This window comes from Rhinoderma darwinii, chromosome 11 (assembly GCF_050947455.1).
Source record: "Rhinoderma darwinii isolate aRhiDar2 chromosome 11, aRhiDar2.hap1, whole genome shotgun sequence".
NCBI classification, from domain to species: domain Eukaryota; kingdom Metazoa; phylum Chordata; class Amphibia; order Anura; family Rhinodermatidae; genus Rhinoderma; species Rhinoderma darwinii.
In genome coordinates, this window is record NC_134697.1 from 11,063,146 (window position 1) to 11,087,559 (window position 24,414).

General features: G+C 40.3%; 1 protein-coding gene across 3 annotated transcripts in view; it reads left to right on the top strand.

Annotated features, from left to right (window-relative positions):
- The first annotated feature begins 2,066 nt into the window (after positions 1-2,066).
- The window catches only part of FOXJ2 (forkhead box J2), a 31,698-nt gene continuing 9,350 nt past the window's right edge, over positions 2,067-24,414 (top strand). For 2 of the 3 annotated variants that reach the window (XM_075842919.1, XM_075842921.1), the window contains exons 1-5: positions 2,067-2,150; positions 11,729-12,047; positions 12,170-12,244; positions 21,427-21,507; positions 23,105-23,236. In XM_075842919.1, the coding sequence (XP_075699034.1) occupies positions 11,736-12,047; positions 12,170-12,244; positions 21,427-21,507; positions 23,105-23,236 (600 nt within the window). In that variant the 5' untranslated portion in view covers positions 2,067-2,150; positions 11,729-11,735. Of the gene's footprint in view, positions 2,172-11,728; positions 12,048-12,169; positions 12,245-21,426; positions 21,508-23,104; positions 23,237-24,414 lie in introns of all 3 variants that reach the window. The other variant, XM_075842920.1, reaches the window with a different exon arrangement.

Genomic DNA, 24,414 nt, shown 5'->3' on the forward strand with positions numbered 1-24,414 from the left:
GATTGCTGGACATGGGTAGATCTTGAAAGTGGGCGATGGAAACAGTGGACATAGGTATCGATAGGGAAGACGGGCATTGAAATGTGGGGTTGTGACTTACAATGTGACTCAGAAATAGATGTTTATGAGGCGGGCAAGTAGGTGCTGGTATAGTGGGGCAGGCAGGGGAGGTGTAACATGCATAGTGGGGTGGGTAGGCAAGCAGGTGCCGGGGTAGGCAGGCTAATTGGGACCGGGATTAATGGGGCAGGCAAGTAATTTCGGGTAATGTGGGGTAGGTACGGGAGCAAGGGCTGGGAATGCAAGAAATACAGGCAAGGTTGTGCTGGCAAGCGAGCGGGTGCTGGTAATGAAGAGGCGGCAACCAAGTAGTTGCTGGAAGAGACAAGCAGGGGAGTTGTTGATTGTATAGAGGGGCTGGTAGGAAAGCAGGTGCTAGGTGGGCAGGCAGGCAAGTGGCAGTAGTAGGCAGCAGAGCCGGAGCTGGCAAAGAAAGGAAGACGGGCAAGCAAGTGCTGGTAATGTGGGGTAGGAATGGGAGCCGGGGCTAGGAATGCAAGAAATACAGGCAAGCAGGTTCTGGTAATGTGGGGTATGCAAGCGGTCAGATGCTGGTAAAGTGGGATAAGCAGGTGAGTCGTTGGTAGTGGGGTGGGCAGGCAAGCAAACAATTCTGGGACGGCAGGCAAAGTGGGATCTTTTTTTTCATGGACGGGCACGCAAGCAAGTGGTAATAATGTGGGGCAGGCAGCGGAATAATGCAAGACAGGCAAGCAGGTGGTGGCAAAGCAGCGGAGATGGGCAGGCAGTTGTTTATTTAATAGCATAGGCAAGCAAATTGTTGCATGTAGAGCAGGATCAGAAGGCAAGCAGGTCCTGGTAAAATGGGATAGGAGGGTGAATAGGAGGTATGAATAAATGGTTCAATGCGGCAGGCAGGCAAATGTTGGGAAGGCAAGCGAAGAAGTGCGGAGATTGCAGGGAAGACCGTCAAAGAGGCCCTGGTTATATGGCATAGGCAGGTTTAATTGGGCAGCAAATTGCTGGTATAATGGGGCAGGCAGATGCTATTATCTCAGGATCGGCAGATGAAAAGTTAGACAAACAAGCAGTGAAAGGCCGGCAGGCCGGTATTGTGCTGGTAATACTAGGAAGACAAGTAAGACATTTCTGGTATTGTGGGGCAGGAAATGTGGGACGGCAATGTGGGACAGGAGGGCAGGCAGGGACGGTAATGTGGGGCAGGAGGTCAGGCAGGGACGGCAATGTGGGACAGGAGGGCAGGCAATGTGGGACGGCAATGTGGGACAGGAGGGCAGGCAGGGACGGTAATGTGGGGCAGGAGGTCAGGCAGGGACGGCAATGTGGGACAGGAGGGCAGGCAGGGACGGTAATGTGGGGCAGGAGGTCAGGCAGGGACGGCAATGTGGGACAGGAGGGCAGGCAATGTGGGGCAGGAGGGCAGGCAGGGACGGCAATGTGGGGCAGGAGGGCAGGCAGGAACGGCAATGTGGGGTAGAAAGGCCACTAGGTACTGATATAGTGTGGCAAAGCGTTGGCAATAATGCAGGACAGTGCGGTGACGCCAGCGCTGGGATTGTGGGCAGGCAGGCGAGGCAAGCAATAACACAATGACCTAGACGGAGACAAACTCTAAGGCTGAGAAAATTACCTAAAACTGGAAATGTAAAATAATGTGTAAGACTGATAGAGTGACAGGTAATCTCGGGGGTCGTTTACTTTATTTTGCCTCCTTAAAGGCTCCAAGTGGATGGGGGTATCTGTACAACGGCCCCAGAGTCACGAGTCTCCTTAGGAGCAAAAGTCCTTGTGTTTTGTCATGTGAAGGGGCAGATGTGGAGCAGATGGGGGTGACGAGCTATTTTTCATCCTCCTGAGATGGTGGGGACAGTTATCCCCTCTATTTCGACGCTGCCCCCATTTACCCGTCCTGGTGACTTTTTTCTCTTTAAGTGCTGCAGATTTTCAAAATCTTAGAGTTGTTATACATTTCTTTTTACTTTTTTTGCAATCCCTGCAGAATTAACGAAGCCGGAGCTGTAAATCACTTCCCATAGAGCGAGATCCAATGTGACGACACACAGAGGGACAGACGCAGAGATACAAGATACGATCGCACTGACGGACAGGTAGAGACGGACGGTGGCATTGTATGTATTGTGCTGTGTTAATACTACTGATACATTGTGACCGGGGGTAGTTGGCATAGCACTCCTCTGCCTACAGATGGTATCGGTAGACTGGCAGAGTTCTATTTGTTTCAATGGTGGGTAAAAAAATAATTTGGTGTTAGCTTAAAGTGAATCTCCACCTTTTATCATCACGTCATTTATAGAACAAACATTCTCTGCAGATTAATTCTATAATATATTTTTATAGCAGTTGGAGCTCCATTTTACGGACACAAAGCTCCAAACCCTCTGTATAGTCATAGTTAAAATATTACATGCTGACTACCTGCAGCGACCACTAGAGGGAGCTCAGAAGCTTACTGCATACTTTCCTATTATTCAGTTCAATGTATAAGAGTATGCACTTAGCTCCCTCTAGTGGTGACTGTAGACAGACAGAATTTTCTCATGTCAACAGAAAATTTGGAGCTCTGTTTGAAAAAAGCCAAACTCCAAGCGCTATGAATATATAATAAGAAATCAATTAGCACAGAATTGTTCATCTAAAAATGGTGGTCAAGGGTGGACAATGCCTTCAAGGCGATTGCTGCACTAAATGGAAACGCTATTGTGGTCATAGTAATATTTTGCGCATCTCAATACATTATATGAACTTCGCTATTACAATAATTCAGATGTCAGTCTTCAGATCTAATTTAGGCCTAACTGAGGTGACTTGTGTTATGTAGCGGAGGGCGTTAGTACTATAAAATATAAAGTGTTTTGTATTAGACCAGAGCAGTTGCTGGGACGCTTGGTAACTTGGGGCCTCAGTGAAGGTTAGGAGCAAGGAGAGGAGGTATATGAAGCTTATGGGTGTCCACAGATATGGCTACTAGATCTGATGTTCCATTTTCATTTCGCAATCTGATTAAAAACTGATGGGTCCTCAAGCTATGGCGGGGGGTTATGATTGATTGACTGATTGATTGATTGATTGATTGATTGATTAGTTAATTTGTTCTAATCTTATATGTAACAAAATGTATTTAAACGCACGTCCTTGACATTGTAAATGCTGTCGGACAATTCATACACTGTCATTTCATGTGATGTATGATGTTGCTATTGTACATTCTCTTTTCACATGTATCGCTTTTGATAGGTTACATTTTCTATCTTGTAAAAGAGCTATAAAAAAACTCAATAAAATTTGTTTACAAAAAAAAATACAAATATAAAGTGTTCTTCAACAAAGAAGTGAAGGCAGTGCCTGTAATGTGTTACATTATATATACCATGTAGAGAGAGGAAATACAATTCTGTGTGTCTCTAGGATGGTGGAATGAGACACTGGAGCCAATAGGAAATCATTCTAAAAATGATCACAATTATCTGATAAGCCGCTGCCTGATGTCATGGTTTTCAAAAATTGTAATTATTATTATAGTAGTTATATTCTTGTATATAGGGGCAGTATTATAGTAGTTATATTCTTGTATATAGGAGCAGTATTATAGTAGTTATATTCTTGTATATAGGGGGCAGTATTATAGTAGTTATATTCTTGTATATAGGGGGAGGTATTATAGTAGTTGTATTGTTGTATATAGGAGGCAGTATTATAGTAGTTATATTCTTGTATATAGGGGGCAGTATTATAGTAGTTATATTCTTGTATATAGGGGGCAGTATTATAGTAGTTATATTCTTGTATATAGGAGCAGTATTATAGTAGTTATATTCTTGTATATAGGAGCAGTATTATAGTAGTTATATTCTTGTATATAGGGAGCAGTATTATAGTAGTTATATTCCTGTATATAGGAGGCAGTATTATAGTAGTTATATTCTTGTATATAGGAGCAGTATTATAGTAGTCATATTCTTGTATATAGGGAGCAGTATTATAGTAGTTATATTCTTGTATATAGGGGGCAGTATTATAGTAGTCATATTCTTGTATATAGGGAGCAGTATTATAGTAGGTATATTCTTGTATATAGGGACAGTATTATAGTAGTTGTATTCTTGTATATAGGGGCAGTATTATAGTAGTTATATTCTTGTATATAGGGGCAGTATTATAGTAGTTATATTCTTGTATATAGGAGCAGTATTATAGTAGTCATATTCTTGTATATAGGAGGCAGTATTATAGTAGTTATATTCTTGTATATAGGGGCAGTATTATAGTAGTTATATTCTTGTATATAGGGGCAGTATTATAGTAGTTATATTCTTGTATATAGGGGGCAGTATTATAGTAGTTATATTCTTGTATATAGGGGACAGTATTATAGTAGTTATATTCTTGTATATAGGGGGCAGTATTATAGTAGTTATATTCTTGTATATAGGGGCAGTATTATAGTAGTTATATTCTTGTATATAGGAGGCAGTATTATAGTAGTTATATTCTTGTATATAGGAGCAGTATTATAGTAGTCATATTCTTGTATATAGGGAGCAGTATTATAGTAGTTATATTCTTGTATATAGAGGGCAGTATTATAGTAGTTATATTCTTGTATATAGGGGGCAGTATTATAGTAGTTATATTCTTGTATATAGGGGCAGTATTATAGTAGTTATATTCTTGTATATAGGAGGCAGTATTATAGTAGTTATATTCTTGTATATAGGAGCAGTATTATAGTAGTCATATTCTTGTATATAGGGAGCAGTATTATAGTAGTTATATTCTTGTATATAGGGGGCAGTATTATAGTAGTCATATTCTTGTATATAGGGAGCAGTATTATAGTAGGTATATTCTTGTATATAGGGACAGTATTATAGTAGTTGTATTCTTGTATATAGGGGCAGTATTATAGTAGTTATATTCTTGTATATAGGGGCAGTATTATAGTAGTTATATTCTTGTATATAGGGGCAGTATTATAGTAGTTATATTCTTGTATATAGGAGCAGTATTATAGTAGTTATATTCTTGTATATAGGAGCAGTAGTATAGTAGGTATATTCTTGTATATAGGAGCAGTATTATAGTAGTTATATTCTTGTATATAGGAGCAGTATTATAGTAGTCATATTCTTGTATATAGGGAGCAGTATTATAGTAGGTATATTCTTGTATATAGGGGCAGTATTATAGTAGTTGTATTCTTGTATATAGGGGCAGTATTATAGTAGTTATATTCTTGTATATAGGGGCAGTATTATAGTAGTTATATTCTTGTATATAGGAGCAGTATTATAGTAGTTATATTCTTGTATATAGGAGCAGTATTATAGTAGGTATATTCTTGTATATAGGAGCAGTATTATAGTAGTTATATTCTTGTATATAGGGGCAGTATTATAGTAGTTATATTCTTGTATATAGGAGCGGTATTATAGTAGTTATATTCTTGTATATAGGAGGCAATATTATAGTAGGTATATTCTTGTATATAGGGGGCAGTATTATAGTAGTTATATTCTTGTATATAGGGGGCAGTGTTATAGTAGTTATATTCTTGTACATAGGGGGCAGTATTATAGTAGTTATATTCTTGTATATAGGGGGCAGTATTATAGTAGTTATATTCTTGTATATAGGGGCAGTATTATAGTACTTTATTCTTGTATATAGGGGCAGTATTATAGTAGTTATATTCTTGTATATAGGGGCAGTATTATAGTAGTTATATTCTTGTATATAGGGGCAGTATTATAGTAGTTATATTTTTGTTTATAGGGGCAGTATTATAGTAGTTATATTCTTGTATATAGGAGCAGTATTATAGTAGGTATATTCTTGTATATAGGAGCAGTATTATAGTAGTTATATTCTTGTATATAGGGGCAGTATTATAGTAGTTATATTCTTGTATATAGGAGCGGTATTATAGTAGTTATATTCTTGTATATAGGAGGCAGTATTATAGTAGGTATATTCTTGTATATAGGGGGCAGTATTATAGTAGTTATATTCTTGTATATAGGGGCAGTGTTATAGTAGTTATATTCTTGTACATAGGGGGCAGTATTATAGTAGTTATATTCTTGTATATAGGGGGCAGTATTATAGTAGTTATATTCTTGTATATAGGGGCAGTATTATAGTACTTTATTCTTGTATATAGGGGCAGTATTATAGTAGTTATATTCTTGTATATAGGAGCAGTATTATAGTAGTTATATTCTTGTATATAGGGGCAGTATTATAGTAGTTATATTCCTGTATATAGGAGGCAGTATTATAGTAGTTATATTCTTGTATATAGGAGGCAGTATTATAGTAGTTATATTCTTGTATATAGGAGCAGTATTATAGTAGTTACATTCTTGTATATGGGGGCAGTATTATAGTAGTTATATTCTTGTATATAGGAGCAGTATTATAGTAGTTATATTCTTGTATATAGGAGCAGTATTATAGTAGTTACATTCTTGTATATGGGGGCAGTATTATAGTAGTTATATTCTTGTATATAGGAGCAGTATTATAGTAGTTATATTCTTGTATATGGGGGCAGTATTATAGTAGTTATATTCTTGTATATGGGGCAGTATTATAGTAGTTATATTTTTGTATAATAGGAGCAGTATTATAGTAGTTATATTCTTGTATATAGGAGGAGTATTATAGTAGTTATATTCTTGTATATAGGGGCAGTATTATAGTAGTTATATTCTTGTATATAGGAGCAGTATTATAGTAGTTATATTCTTGTATATAGGGGCAGTATTATAGTAGTTATATTCTTATATATAGGAGCAGTATTATAGTGGTTATATTCTTGTATATAGGGGCAGTATTATAGTAGTTATATTCTTGTATATAGGGGCAGTATTATAGTAGTTATAGTCTTGTATATAGGGGCAGTATTATAGTAGTTATATTCTTGTATATAGGGGCAGTATTATAGTAGTTATATTCTTGTATATAGGGGCAGTATTATAGTAGTTATATTCTTATATATAGGAGCAGTATTATAGTGGTTATATTCTTGTATATAGGGGCAGTATTATAGGAGTTATATTCTTGTATATAGGGGGCAGTATTATAGGAGTTATATTCTTGTATATAGGGGGCAGTATTATAGGAGTTATATTCTTGTATATAGGAGCAGTATTATAGTAGTTATATTCTTGTATATAGGAGCAGTATTATAGTAGTTATATTCTTGTATATAGGGGCAGTATTCTAGTAGTTATATTCTTGTATATAGGGGCAGTATTATAATTGTTATATTCTTGTAAATAGGGGCAGTATTATAGTAGTTATATTCTTGTATATAGGAGGCAGTATTATAGTAGTTATATTCTTGTATATAGGGGCAGTATTATAGTAGTTATATTCTTGTATATAGGGGCAGTATTATAGTAGTTATATTCTTGTATATAGAAGCAGTATTATAGTAGTTATAATTTTGTATATAGGAGAAGTATTATAGTAATTATATTCTTGTGTATAGGAGGCAGTATTATAGTAGTTATATTCTTGTATATAGGGGGCAGTATTATAGTAATTATATTCTTGTATATAGGGAGCAGTATTATAGTAGTTATAATCTTGTATATAAGATATTATAGTAGTTCTATTCTTGTATATAGGGGCAGTATTATAGTAGTTATATTCTTCAATATAGGGGGCAGTATTATAGTAGTTATATTCTTGTATATAGGGGGCAGTATTATAGTAGTTATATTCTTGTATAAAGGGGGCAGTATTATAGTAGTTATATGCTTGTATATAGGAGCAGTATTATAGTAGTTATATTCTTGTATATAGGAGCAGTATTATAGTTGTTATATTCTTGTATATAGGGGCAGTATGATAGTAGTTATATTCTTGTATATAGGGGCATTAATATAGTAGTTATATTCTTGTATATAGGAGGCAGTATTAGGGCGGGTTCACACATGGCGGAATTTCACTTAAATTCCGCTGCGGACACTCCGCAGCGTTAATCCGCAGCGGAGCCGTTTCTCCATTGACTTTCACTTTAATTTAGCAGTGTTCGTTTACACGATGCGTACAATTCCGCTGCGGAGCATAGGCTGCGGAGCGGAATTTGGTGTCCGCAGCATGCTCTGTCTGTTGCGGAGCAGTGGCGGACTCATGGCGGAATTTCTCCATTGACTTCAATGGAGATTCAAAGTTCCGCAATGAAGTCCGCAGCTGTCATGCACATGTCATGTGTGCTGCGGATACGTCTTGCTTTTTTAACTTGACATTTCTTCATTCTGGCTGGACCTATGTATTTCTAGGTCTACAGCCAGACTGAGGAAGTCAATGGGGCTCCCGTAATGACGGGAGCGTTGCTAGGAGACGTCAGTAAATAGTCACTGTCCAGGGTGCTGAAAGAGTTAAGCGATCGGCAGTAACTGTTTCTGCACCCGGGACAGTGACTACCGATCCCAATATACATGTATCTGTAAAAAAAAATGAAGTTCGTACTTACCGAGAACTCCCTGTTTCTGTCTCCAGTCCGGCCTCCCAGGATGACGTTTCAGTGTAAGTGACGGCTGCAGCCAATCACAGGCCAAGCACAGGCTGCAGCGGTCACATGGACTGGCGCGTCATCCAGGGAGGTCGGGCTGGATGCCGAAGGAGGGACGCGTCATCAAGACAACGGGCGGTAAGTATGAATTTCTTTTACTTTCACTAGGGAAAGTGCTGTCCCTTCTCTCTATCCTGCACTGATAGGGAGAAGGGAAGCACTTTTCCCGCAGTCCGCAGCAGCTAGTCCGCATCAATTTTCTGCACATTTTGTGCAGATCCGCAGCCGTAATCCGCAACCCGGATTAGGTGCGGCATTGATGCGGACAGTTGCGGAGGAATTCCGCCATGTGTGGTCATGCCCTTATAGTAGTTATATTCTTGTATATAGGGGCAGTATTATAGTAGTTCTATTCTTGTATATAGGGGGCAGTATTATAGTAGTTATATTCTTGTATATAGGGGGCAGTATTATAGTAGTTATATTCTTGTATATAGGAGCAGTATTATAGGAGTTATATTCTTGTATATAGGGGCAGTATTATAGTAGTTATATTCTTGTATATAGGAGCAGTATTATAGTAGTTATATACTTGTATATACGGGGCAGTATTATAGTAGTTATATTCTTGTATATAGGGGCAGTATTATAGTAGTTATATTCTTGTATATACGGGGCAGTATTATAGTAGTTATATTCTTGTATATAGGGGGCAGTATTATAGTAGTTATATTCTTGTATATAGAGGGCAGTATTATAGTAGTTATATTCTTGTATATAGGAGCAGTATTATAGTAGTTATATTCCTGTATATAGGGGTAGTATTATAGTAGTTATATTCTTGTATATAGGGGCAGTATTATAGTAGTTATATTCTTGTATATAGGGGGCAATATGATAGTAGTTATATTCTTGTATATAGGGGGCAGTATTATAGTTGTTATATTCTTGTAAATAGGGGCAGTATTAGGGTATGTGCACACACACTAATTACGTCCGTAATTGACGGACGTATTTCGGCCGCAAGTACCGGACCAAACACAGTGCAGGGAGCCGGGCTCCCAGCATCATAGTTATATACGATGCTAGGAGTCCCTGCCTCTCTGCAGGACAACAGTCCCGTACTGTCATCGTGTTTTCAGTACGGGACAGTAGTTCCACGGAGAGGCAGGGACTCCTAGCATCGTACATAAGTGTGATGCTAGGAGCCCGGCTCCCTGCACTGAGTTCGGTCCACTACTTGCGGCCGAAATACGTCCGTCAATTACGGACGTAATTAGTGTGTGTGCACATACCCTTATAGTAGTTATATTCTTGTGTATAGGAGCATTATTATAGTAGTTATATTTTTGTATATAGGAGCAGTATTATAGTAGTTATATTCTTGTATATAGGGGGCAGTATTATAGTAGTTATATTCTTGTATATAGGAGCAGTATTATAGTAGTTCTAATTTTGTATATAGGAGAAGTATTATAGTAATTATATTCTTGTGTATAGGAGGCAGTATTATAGTAGTTATATTCTTGTATATAGGGTCAGTATTATAGTAGTTATATTCTTGTATATAGGGGGCAGTATTATAGTAATTATATTCTTGTATATAGGGAGCAGTATTATAGTAGTTATAATCTTGTATATAAGATATTATAATAGTTCTATTCTTGTATATAGGGGCAGTATTATAGTAGTTATATTCTTCAATATAGGGGGCAGTATTATAGTAGTTATATTCTTGTATATAGGAGCAGTATTATAGTAGTTATATTCTTGTATATAGGGGGCAGTATTATAGTAGTTATATTCTTGTATATAGGAGGCAGTATTATAGTAGTTATATTCTTGTATAAAGGGGGCAGTATTATAGTAGTTATATTCTTGTATATAGGGGGCAGTATTATAGTAGTTATATTCTTGTATAAAGGGGGCAGTATTATAGTAGTTATATTCTTGTATAAAGGGGGCAGTATTATAGTAGTTATATTCTTGTATATAGGGGGCAGTATTATAGTAGTTATATTCTTGTATATAGGAGCAGTATTATAGTAGTTATATTCTTGTATATAGGAGCAGTATTATAGTAGTTATATTCTTGTATATAGGGGGCAGTATTATAGTAGTTATATTCTTGTATATAGGAGCAGTATTATAGTAGTTATATTCTTGTATATAGGGGGCAGTATTATAGTAGTTATATTCTTGTATATAGGAGCAGTATTATAGTAGTTATATTCTTGTATATAGGGGGCAGTATTATAGTAGTTATATTCTTGTATATAAGGGCAGTATTATAGTAGTTATATGCTTGTATATAGGAGCAGTATTATAGTAGTTATATTCTTGTATATAGGGGCAGTATTATAGTAGTTATATTCTTGTATATACGGGGCAGTATTATAGTAGTTATATTCTTGTATCTAGGGGCAGTATTATAGTAGTTATATTCTTGTATATAGGGCAGTATTATAGTAGTTATATTCTTGTATATAGGGGGCAGTATTATAGTAGTTATATTCTTGTATATAGAGGGCAGTATTATAGTAGTTATATTCTTGTGTATAGGAGCATTATTATAGTAGTTATATTTTTGTATATAGGAGCAGTATTATAGTAGTTATATTCTTGTATATAGAGGACAGTATTATAGTAGTTATATTCTTGTATATAGGGGGCAGTATTATAGTAGTTATATTCCTGTATATAGGAGGCTGTATTATAGTAGTTATATTCTTGTATATAGGGGCAGTATTATAGTAGTTTATATTCTTGTATATAGGGGGCAGTGTTATATTAGTTATATTCTTGTATATAGGGGCAGTATTATAGTAGTTATATTCTTGTATATAGGGGGCAGTATTATAGTAGTTATATTCTTGTCTAAATATGTGGGTGTTTTTTGGAGGGGGGGGGGGCAACCACCTACATAATTTCACATTTCTGTATGAATAAGTGTAACATTCATTATTTTGTCTTATTTTTATCCAAATGTTCACACTAAAGTATAATTATACATACAGTACATGTCTATAAACAGATATACCGGTATGTCACATATACCTACAAGCCTTGTCATACACCTAGAGGCTCCAGCCTATTTATGTTTGAGTTTCGGAATTACTGACTTGCTGTTTTCTTCTTCAGCCTCAAGATGGCGTCAGACCTGGGAAGTAGCCTAACCTCTATAGACTGGCTCCCGCAGCTGACCATCCAGGCTGCTATGAAGGGGTCTCAGCAAGGTAGCGGAGGAAGAAAAGTACCGGGATCTCCAACTGACCCAAATGCCATGTTAACTAAGGAGGAGGCGGCTGCACATCGTGATGGGAAACCTCCTTACAGTTATGCCAATCTCATCCAGTATGCAATAAACTCTGCACCTGCCAGGCGCATGACCCTCAGTGAGATCTACCGCTGGATCTGTGACAACTTCCCGTATTATCGCAATGCTGGTGTAGGATGGAAGGTAAACTCATATCTTTATACAGGGTTCTCTAACCCTATATAATGATCGCCTAAAGAGACTTATTTATGTCAGTACTACAGGTTGTATAGAAAAGTATACATATATATTTTTTTTTTCTGCAGAACTCAATCCGCCATAACCTTTCGCTAAATAAATGTTTCAGGAAAGTGCCGCGTCCCAGGGATGACCCAGGAAAGGTGAGCTATAAAAACAAAACACACATACATATATATATATAAATAATTCAACCAATAAGATTTGTCACTAGCAGATGAAATCACATGGAGAAATTTCTTCCCGACTCCAGATATCACGATCACAATAAATCACTGGATCAACGACCCATCTTCAGAAATCTAGTATACAGTGAAGGAAATAAGTATTTGATCCCTTGCTGATTTTGTAAGTTTGCCCACTGTCAAAGGCATGAACAGTCTAGAATTTTTAGGCTAGGTTAATTTTACCAGTGAGAGATAGATCATATAAAAAAACAAACAGAAGATCACATTGTCAAAATTATATATATTTATTTGCATTGTGCACAGAGAAATAAGTATGTGACCCCCTACCAACCATTAAGAGTTCAGCCTCCTCCAGACCAGTTACACGCTCCAAATCAACTTGGTGCCTGCATTATAGACAGCTCTTACATGGTCACCTGTATAAAAGACTCCTGTCTACAGACTCAATGAATCAGTCTGACTCTAACCTCTACAACATGGGCAAGACCAAAGAGCTTTCTAAGGATGTCAGGGACAAGATCATAGACCTGCACAAGGCTGGAATGGGCTACAAAACCACAAGTACGACGCTGGGTGAGAAGGAGACAACTGTTGGTGCAATAGTAAGAAAATGGAAGACATACAAAATGACTGTCAATCGACATCGATCTGGGGCTCCATGCAAAATCTCACCTCGTGGGGTATCCTTGATCCTGAGGAAGGTGAGAGCTCAGCCGAAAACTACACGGGGGGGACTTGTTAATGATCTCAAGGCAGCTGGGACCGCAGTCACCAAGAAAACCATTGGTAACACATTACACCGTAATGGATTAAAATCCTGCAGTGCCCGCAAGGTCCCCCTGCTCAAGAAGGCACATGTACAGGCCCGTCTGAAGTTTGCAAATGAACATCTGGATGATTCTGAGAGTGATTGGGAGAAGGTGCTGTGGTCAGATGAGACTAAAATTGAGCTCTTTGGCATTAACTCAACTCGCCGTGTTTGGAGGAAGAGAAATGCTGCCTATGACCCAAAGAACACCGTCCCCACTGTCAAGCATGGAGGTGTAAACATTATGTTTTGGGGGTGTTTCTCTGCTAAGGGCACAGGACTACTTCACCGCATCAATGGGAGAATGGATGGAGCCATGTACCGTCAAATCCTGAGTGACAACCTCCTTCCCTCCACCAGGACATTAAAAATGGCTCGTGGCTGGGTCTTCCAGCACGACAATGACCCGAAACATACAGCCAAGGCAACAAAGGAGTGGCTCAAAAAGAAGCACATTAAGGTCATGGAGTGGCCTAGCCATTCTCCAGACCTTAATCCCATCGAAAACTTATGGAGGGAGCTGAAGATCCGAGTTGCCAAACGACAGCCTCGAAATCTTTTTTTTTTTAAATATCCTTTTTATTGTCAGTTTTCACATTTTCTTACAAACATTTCACGTAAGAGTTACATCATGAGTGCGCAGCACTCAACTGTCATGGGATTAACTTTTAAATTAAATTTCACATAACATATAAACACACCAACATAGAAACATGGCATAATTGTCGATCTTCAGATGGACCAAACAAACATGACTCCCCCAACTCCAACACCACCTAGATCATCAATGAGTTTCCACTCATCCTTTCTCCCCCAGCTGGCTCACAGTTGCATCCTCCCTAAAACGCCTGCCCAGAGCTGCGTGCAGTACCACTTTGTGTACTGGAAAGGCCTAACAATTTCCGCTATTTCGGCTGTTGTACATTGCGTTTCTATAAATACTTGCCACTTATCAAATAGCTTCTTGGTTCCCGTTTCCTTCCGCCTTTCCATCTCCACCCTCTCAAGAACCAATAACTGTTTCAGCCGTGACACAATCAATTCTAACCCCGGCGTGTCTGCCTCTAACCAGTGACTCAGGAGGCATCTCAAAGCTACCAGTAAAATCGTGTGCACCAACACGGGAGTTGATCTTACTCCTCGAGCACCCTCTTCCTCTGGCGGCCGCGCCTGATGGAATAGTAGCGCTTGAGGCGTCATTGGGAGATTCGTTTTCCAATGGTCCTTAATATATTTCTGTACCATCCCCCAAAATCGTTTCGTGTGTACACACCCCCACACTCCATGCCACAAATTCGTCAGTGGTGTATTGCACTTGGGACAACTTGTAATGCGATCAGGGAAAGATTGTGAGGGCAAGATATTAAAACCATATATAGCTGAATGCATCATCTTGAAATAGGTTTCCCTCCAGCTCTCATTTATCACACTCTTCCGTACCGTCTCCCAACCCCCCAGTATGGTCTCTCCTATATCTGGATCCTGAGTCCACCGTTCCCAGCTTTTAAAACTAATCCTTAATTGCGGACGAACAAAACCCTCTCTCAATGCTCTATACATTCCCGAAATGGTCGCCCGCCCAGTTGTTGGACCTATGACCTCATCCAGAGTGTGCAAGGTAGCTTCCTTACTCAAATCCCTGAGCCCGGAGGTACAAAATGTTCGTACCTGAAGTACTTGCAAAAAATTGACTCTCTCTACTATGGGTCTGAGTTTAGCGGTGATTTCCTCCCCAGTTAACCACCTCTTTTCCTCTGTGTGCATAAGATCCCCTGCATTGCCCATGCCTACCCTCCCCCATGAGGCAATTCCTTCCCCCTTGTCCATTCCCGGTAAAAACTCCGGATGACCGCTCAACGGCATATACTTCGATACCAGGTGTGGTAACCCAAACTGCTTACGTACCACTTTCCAAGACATACCACGTTATAACCCCTGACATTCGGAAAGTTCACACCCCCTTCTTGTTTACCCATCATGAGCTTGGTAAGTGCTATGCGTGGCCTTTTTCCTGCCCATATAAATTTAGTGAATGAAGCCGTCAATTTCGAGACATCCACATGCTTCAATAAGAGAGGTAGCGTTTGAAAGGGGTATAGCAATCTAGGAAAACTAACCATCTTGATCAGATGACATCTTCCCAAGAGGGACAACGGCAATTGGCCCCATCTAGTGAGTTCCGCTTGTACTTTTTTAATTAACGGGGGATAATTTAAGCCATACAGAGTGTCTGGTACCCTCCCTATTTTGATACCCAGATAGGTAATGCAGTGTTCCACCGGTGATATCCCGCAACCAAAGGATTGCCAAAAGGTCTTTGGCAATGGCCTGCCCAACTCCAGCAGTTCGCTCTTAGCTATATTGACTTTGTATCCCGAGCATTGCCCAAATTCCTGCAAAAATTGAAAAACCTTCCCTAAATGCTCCTGAGGGTTTGACATAAAAAGTATGACATCATCAGCGAACAGGGCTAATTTCACTGCACAAGATCCCACTTGAATGCCTCTGAACATATCCGATTCCTCCAAGAATCTGGCCATAGGTTCCAGTGCTAGATTGAATAGCAGGGGCGACAAGGGGCAACCCTGTCGTGTTCCTTTATGTAATTGGAAGGGATCTGATAGGAACCCCGAGGAGTGAACACGTGCTTGCGGGCTATTGTAGACTCTCTTCAGGAAGACCCGGAAATCTCCCTGAATGTTCATTTTGTCTAGCACCATCCCCAGCCATTCCCATTGTATGTTATCAAAGGCTTTCTCTGCGTCTAGCGCTAAAAGTGCCGGCCTGGTACCTGGCTGGGGATCGTGCCTGACTGTTTCTAGCACCGTCAATACCTTGCGTAAATTTGTCACTGCAGCCCTGCCCTTTACAAAGCCTACCTGAGATTTTCCCACCAGTATGGGTAGATACATAGCCAGTCGATTGGCCAAAATTTTTGTCAGCAATTTCTGATCTTGATCTATCAGCGAGATGGGGCGGTACGATCCCGGGTCAAGAGGATTCTTCCCCTTCTTGGGTAACACCTTTATATGCGCTACCTTGGCCTCTGCTGGTAAAGCTCCCGTTCCTAGTAAAGTATTATAATATGCCACCAAGGTAGGGTTGATTTCTTCTCTCAGAGATTTGAAAAACTCCCCTGTGAATCCATCCGGACCCGGGGCCTTTCCGTTAGATAATGTTTTAATGGCGCTCCGAACTTCCTCTAATGTAATCTCCGCGCTCAAATGACCATTCTGCTCCTGGGTGAGCCCTGGCAACTTCACCTTCTCCAAAAATTCCCTCCTTTTTGGAGATCTATGGGTGTTTCTGAGTAAAGGGCTTGGTAATATTTATATTGGTATTGATTTTTTTTGGGTCCGAGGTAGGAGTTCCGTTTGATTCTTTAAGTGTTGAAATATGTGCCGGTGCATACCTCCCCTTTGCTAACCGCGCTAATAATTTGCCCGCCTTATTGCCGAAACGCATTAAATCAGCATCAAATTGGGACCGGTAAATACTCTCTCTTTTGTCTAACCATTGATCAAACTGTCGCTTGGCTTCCTTCCATTCCTCCCCCAATAGCATTGATGGCGAATGTAGGAATGCTGTGTACGCACGCCGCAATCTGTCGCTCGCTGCCTTGTATCCTTCGGTCGTCTTACGTTTAAGATTAGACATATACTGCATGATTTTCCCTCTTATTACCGCCTTGGCTGTACGCCAATACAATGACGGTTCCGAGCGATGCGCTACATTATCCCCATCGAATTCCATCCACCACCCCTTAAGCTTCTGTGTAAAGCCCTCATCCTTTGCCAGAAAAGCGGGAAACCTCCAGATAAAATCCGTTCCTCTAGCTACTGTGTCAGCCAATGTAATGGTAACCGGAGCATGGTCCGAAATAACTAGATCTTCAATTGCCGCTTCACGTAAACATCGCGCCATTGCGTCACTATCTAACAAATAATCAATACGCGACCATGACTGATGAACATGGGAGAAATGTGTATATTCCCGCGCATCTGGGTGTAAACTCCTCCACGCATCTATTAGGGCCATGTGTCTTAAAAAGTCGGGCAAGATCCTATCTCTGCTTCTCTGCAAACTAGTCCCTGCGCTCCTATCCTCCTTTGAAGACCTTACAGTGTTAAGGTCTCCCCCTAAAATCAAAAACCTAGTGCGATCCTGCTGGAGTTGGGTTTCCAAGTGACCAAAAAAACCAGTGTTAACCGTATTTGGGCCATACACATTATAAATACTGATGGTTTTCCCTTCATGCTCCATCACTAGATGGATCCAACGGCCCTCGTCATCCCGTTCCTGGGACACCAGTGTAAACGCAAAGTTTTTATGTACCAGAATTATAACTCCCGCCTTACCCTCCCTTGCCGACGAGCCAAAAACCTGACCCACCCAGAACTTTTGCAAATACTTAAACTCCGGCTCGGTAAGGTGAGTTTCCTGCAATAGGGCCACATCAGGATGCAATCGTTTCATGTGCCTTAAAAGTTTGGTCCGTTTCTGTGGGGATCTCAGCCCTTTAACGTTCCAAGAAACTATTTTCATATTATTGGACTGTATTTAAGATGAGCTAAAGTGCCTAAAAGTCGTGTGGAGTCCAGGGAGTCAGATCCGTCTTTTCCCAAGAGCCATGTACAAACATTAACATTAACATCATAACCAAACCCTGGCTTGTAAGCCAGAACCAACAAGGCCAACCATCCCTTACCTAACAAAATCATAAAATCACCTGCGGCAAGGGTTAGCAGTCCCTTAAAGGCAATGTGTTGCCAGAAAAACATGTTTTGTTTTTTTTAATTAAACATTTAGTGTGTGGGTGATTAAACATTGTTCAAATTTTTTTTATTTTTTTCACGAGTCAGGAAATATTATAAATTAATTCTAATTTATAATATTTCCCATTGCTGGTCACTAGATGGAGCTATTCCCAAAATTGCAGCATTGCAAAATTGGGTAAAAATCCCTCGCTCTAGTGAGCTCTCAGCATCCCCCCCCCCTCCTTTATCCTGGCTAGTGCCGGGATAAACGAGGGGGTTTGAACGGTCTAACCTCCTACACTGTGTGTCGCCATTTTTTGAGCTAACACACAGTGTAGTAGGTTTACATACAGTAGTAAACGTACACAAACACGAACATACATATAAATCTCTTACCTGCTCCTGCCGCCGCGGCTCCCTCCGGCCCGTCCGCTCCGTCTGCTGCCGCTGGTCCAAGTGCACAAGTCCGGAAGCCGCGACCGGAAGTAGTAATCTTACTGTCCGGGCGCGACTTCCGGTCCACACGAAAATGGCGCCGGACGGCGCGCATTTCAAATTGGACTGTGTGGGAGCGGCGCATGCGCAGTTCCCACACAGACGGCGTACATTGAAGTGGATGGGACGGGAGCCGTTCGCAGTCCCTATGGGACTGTGGCTGCCGTATTCCATGTCTGTATGTGTCGTTAATCGACACATACAGAAATGGAAAAAAAAATGGCAGCCCCCATAGGGAAGAAAAAGTGTAAAAATAAGAAAAAGTAAAACACAAACACAGAAATAAATATAAACATTTTTAATAAAGCACTAACATCGTTAACATATTAAAAAAAAAATTGTGATGACACTGTTCCTTTAATACCCACTGGTGTATGTGACTTCACTTTTTTCTGTTATGCCAGAACGCGCCCCTCCCTCCCCCTCCCCCCCAGCCTGCCTATGTGGCTCCTTCCATGAGGAAGTAACACCTGCCCTTGCCCCCTCAGTACCTCTTTGTCGCCTGCACACCCTTATGTACCTTCCCTTATCATTACTTTAACAGCCTAGAGTCCGTTAGGATTGCATCCTCACATTTCCCTATGAACCTTGCTTCGCTTCAAGGTTTCCCTACCTCCGTGCCCCCTATCTCCTACCACAATTTCCCTCAGTCTGCCATTGTAACAGATAACACTAATCCCTTGCGTGGGGGAGGCATTGTATCACTCCCGGTCAATCCCGCCCACCAGGGACAATCTCAGATCCTGATCTAACTCCCTCACAAATATCTTGCAGTGAAAATGCAGGGAAATATCAGAATGCATATACTTCAACCTTGATAACATTGTAACATTGTAACAATAGGTCAACTATTGACCGGTACATAGTGCTGTATAAGACCGCAAAATATCCCCCTCAATAACTTTCAGATTATCTGTAAACTTATCTGTAACTGGTCGGAATCTGCAATTGGTCTACAGCGTCCACAAAATCATCATCACAACAGCTTAAATAAAATGCGCCAAAAAGGACTTCGTCTGTCAATCAGGAGACGTGGATCGGGTGCGGTCCCGTGTTCGCCTCTGCGGCTTCGGAGAGTCCCCTCTATTTCCGGCTCGACCCCCCCGGGATCTTCCAGGTGTGGGCATTAAGGCTTCTGCCCAGGTACGCTCCATATTTAGCCGGTTCCTTTTGTCTTCTCTTGACTTGCGCTGCGGACTATGTACTGGACTGTGACGCTCCTCTTGCTGTGATCTGTTCCCACAAAGCTCCGCAAGTGCGTCCTCCGCTTCCTGTGGAGTGGTGAAAACCTTATTCCGCCCGTTCTCTTGAAACGCCCGCAGGATGGCTGGGTACTGCAGGCTAAAGCGTATTCTCGCTTGGAACAGCGCGGTGCAGATTTTGCTGAAAGCCCGCCTTCGTTTTGCAACCTCCGCCGAGAAATCCTCAAATAGTAGCACTTTCATGCCCATTATTTCCAAAGGACGCGATCTGCTGCGGAAAGCTTTCATGAGTGCCACCTTGTCATTGTAATCCAACAGTTTGAAGATCACTTGTCTGGGACGATGTGAATTGTGGTCAGCTGTTGCTGGGAGGTTTCTGTGGTCCGGCCCCACTCTATGCGCCCTCTCCACCCGGCATGGACGGGGGAGACCTAAGGCTTCCGGCAATGTCCTCTCACACACTCGTTGCAAATCAGCAGATATCACCGCTTCTTTCAGCCCCACCAGTCGCAGGTTGCTCCTCCTGGAGCGGTTTTCCAGATCCTCCACCTTGTCCCCCAACTGCGCAGTAACAGACAGCACCCCTCTGAGTTTGGATTGCAGGCGTTCATTTTCATCCTCCAGCAGCGTCATACGCTGTTCTAACTCATCAGCTCTGATAGTGAATTGTGCCAGCTCCGCATGCACGCGGTTTAGAGAATCTTGCACCGTTTTTTCCAGCGCCTTTTGCAGGTCTGGTGCTATCTGTTTGGCTACTTCACGGGCCAGGGTTACATAGTCAATGGCTACTGGAAGAGCGGACAGTACATGATCTGCCGGGCTTGAAAGCTGGGACTGATGGTGCTGCAGCTCATCTTCCTGTGTGTATAGCAGGGTCGCAGTGGCGGGAAGTGCCGCCATCTTACCTCCCTTTACCACGGCCGCGGCTGATTCCTCCATGGCTGGCTTCTGCGCGCTTCTGAGGAGGTACCTGTCCATACAGGCACCACCGATGATGTTGCCGTGTGCAGGGCTGGTGACTTCCCCACTGATTATCGTCGCCGTAGCGACTATTGCGAGCTTACAGGCTGGATGGGAGCGGGAGCTCAGTCACTCGCGTCCTGCATCCCCAGCGCCGGAACCGGAAGTCCAGCCTCGAAATCTTAATGATTTACATATGATCTGCAAAGAGGAGTGGCCAAAATTCCATCTAACATGTGTGCAAACCTCATCATCAACTACAAAAAACATCTGACTGCTGTGCTTGCCAACAAGGGTTTTGCCACCAAGTATTTTTGTTTGCCAAAGGGATCAAATACTTATTTCTCTGTGCACAATGCAAATAAATATATATAATTTTGACAATGTGATTTTCTGTTTTTCTTTTTTTATATAATCTATCTCTCACTGGTAAAATGAACCTAGCCTAAAAATTCTAGACTGTTCATGACTTTGACAGTGGGCAAACTTACAAAATCAGCAAGGGATCAAATACTTATTTCCTTCACTGTATATCACTTGAGCTATTATATTTTACAAGAAATACCTCCAGGCTCCTCTTAAACTACAACAACTTTACCATCACTACTTCCTATTGCAGAGAGTTCTCTAGTGTCCCTGCTCTTACAGTAAAGAAAGTCATTAGCATAAATCTAAAATAGGTCGTAACGCCGTCAAAATTGATCGTTTTTCTAAATAAAAAACACTGCTGTTATCTACATTACAGCGCCGATCACATTATGTAGGAAATAGGGCACTTATAATCGGGTGATAAAGCCGCTTTAAGTTTAATGTCAACCAATATTCCCAAGTTCCTTGGCAGTTTTACCCAGTAATTTGTTTTCTCGCCCCAAGTGCCTAACATTTCATTTATCACTTATGGCATATCATTTCTAGGGATCGTACTGGATGATTGACAGCTGTCCTAAAGAAGATGTATCCCTCCCCCGCAGAAAACGTCCACATCCCGATGATGAGGTAACTGGACAACTGTCATATAAACAGCACTAAGTAATACAGGATTAGAAAAGTATGGATGCTTTCTATTTAAAACTTAGTGCCGCACCAGTACACATATGTGGTGCTGTTTTTGGAAAACTGCAGCCTTGTTTTCCTCACCCTGAACAAACCCTATAAACATTTACCTAATATAATGGTATACAACCAATTTGTACACATGAAGCGCTAATGGGCTATCTAAAAAAACTATACAGTATAGTATATCAAGTAATACGATGAATTATATCTTGATTTTTTAAACAATTTATAAATAGGGATAGCCTCAGAAAATATATATAACCAAGTGTGACTTGGTGTTTTTGACTAAGAATATCTCCAGAACCTATAGAGAATAGTCAAAAAACTAATACAAATATAACAAATAAATAGAAGTTCATTTTATTAACAGATAGATACAAACAAGATTAAAAATTATGAGTCATACAATGTTAAAAAATGGCGTCAACCGATTGTGGGACACAGATAATACATATAGGGTATAAATAAAGTGCTGGGAAATAGGATGACAGCATGAAATGTACTGGTTATGCCTGATATGCAACCAGATAATTGGATATGAAGTGCTCTTTGACAGTGATGGTATGTTAGTAAGGCTAATGTGCTCTGGAAAAGATATAAGTGCAGAGCACTAATGAAGGAATAAATGGATACAGGCCAGGACATATAGAAAACACCAGTACATTGGTACAATGTAATACACATTCATGTCAGAAGATGGTGCTGTTTAACCATCCCAGATTGTGTACCATCAATATGGAGTAGTAAAGTACGTACCCATGCCCCGGACGAAGGCATCTGCCGAAACGCGCGTCGGGTCTGGCGTCTCCTGCATATGGGATCACTCAACATATCTGGGTACGTACTTTACTACTCCATATTGATGGTACACAATCTGGGATGGTTAAACAGCACCATCTTCTGACATGAATGTGTATTACATTGTACCAATGTACTGGTGTTTTCTATATGTCCTGGCCTGTATCCATTTATTCCTTCATTAGTGCTCTGCACTTATATCTTTTCCAGAGCACATTAGCCTTACTAACATACCATCACTGTCAAAGAGCACTTCATATCCAATTATCTGGTTGCATATCAGGCATAACCAGTACATTTCATGCTGTCATCCTATTTCCCAGCACTTTATTTATACCCTATATGTATTATCTGTGTCCCACAATCGGTTGACGCCATTTTTTTACATTGTATGACTCATAATTTTTAATCTTGTTTGTATCTATCTGTTAATAAAATGAACTTCTATTTATTTGTTATATTTGTATTAGTTTTTTGACTATTCTCTATAGGTTCTCTCTAATATAATGGTATTAAAGTGTTTGCTACCGTTACAATAAAGACTATTTCCAATACTAAGAGTTGAAGGGGAGACTTATTCCTGGCATTACCCAGCACGTGGTGTCGGAATTTATGGAAGCCTGTACAGGGCTAGACATGATTAGCGGTAACGAGATTGTTAGTCATTTAAATTATCTCTACGGCAAGTTTTACAAAGAGTATCTGAGCTATAGAGTCATGTGATGTAATAATTTCACAGCTCTCCCAGGACTCCCCCGAACAAGAGGTGAATAAAAGCCCCCTGAGTGCAACCAGTGATGTGTCTTTACCTACGGAGAATACGCAAAGTCATCACATGGAGAACAACTCGACGCTCCCCAGCTACAGCCAGGTAAAGGGCCAAGACGGACTGTATTTTGGACTAAAGACACATATAAAACAGTGGGAGCAATCTACTCCACAAATTATATACCGACATTACTGCTACTTATTAACAAAAAAAGTTACTGCCCCTAAAGTATGTACAAGAATATAACTACTATACTACTGCCCCCTATATACAAGAATATAACTACTATAATACTGCCCCTATATACAAGAATATAACTACTATAATACTGCCCTATATACAAGAATATAACTACTATAATACTGCCCCCTATATACAAGAATATAACTACTATAATACTGCGCCTATATACAAGAATATAACTACTATAATACTGCCTCCTATATACAAGAATATAACTACTATAATACTGCCCCCTATATACAAGAATATAACTACTATAATACTGCTCCTATATACAAGAATATAACTACTATAATACTGCCTCCTATATACAAGAATATAACTACTATAATACTGCCTCCTATATACAAGAATATAACTACTATAATACTGCCCCCTATATACAAGAATATAACTACTATAATACTGTTCCTATATACAAGAATATAACTACTATAATACTGCTCCTATATACAAGAATATAACTACTATGATACTGCCCCCTATATACAAGAATATAACTACTATCATACTGCCCCCTATATACAAGAATATAACTACTATAATACTGCCCCTAAAGTATGTACAAGAATATAACTACTATAATACTGCCCCCTATATACAAGAATATAACTACTATAATACTGCCCCCTATATACAAGAATATAACTACTATATAATACTATACAGAAGATATATGGGAGAGATCCTCCAGCTCACCTGACACTTGACATGTGTGTCGTAGTCATCGCACGGAATCTCGTGTCGGCGCACGATAGGTAAAGACAGGCAAAGGCAAGGGGTTGAATCCAGCGATGTAGAGGATAAAATGGAAACTTATTCCAAGTTTACTAGGTATCGAGGTTTAAAAAGGTCCAATAAGATGGAGTCCTGGTGTGCAGACAGGAGTGTATATCGGTCCAGTCTTGGAGCCTACGCGTTTCAGACGTTGTGCACGTCCTTAAACATGGCTGTTTGGAACAACGTCTGAAACGTCTGAAACGCGTAGGCTCCAAGACTGGACCGATATACACTCCTGTCTGCACACCAGGACTCCA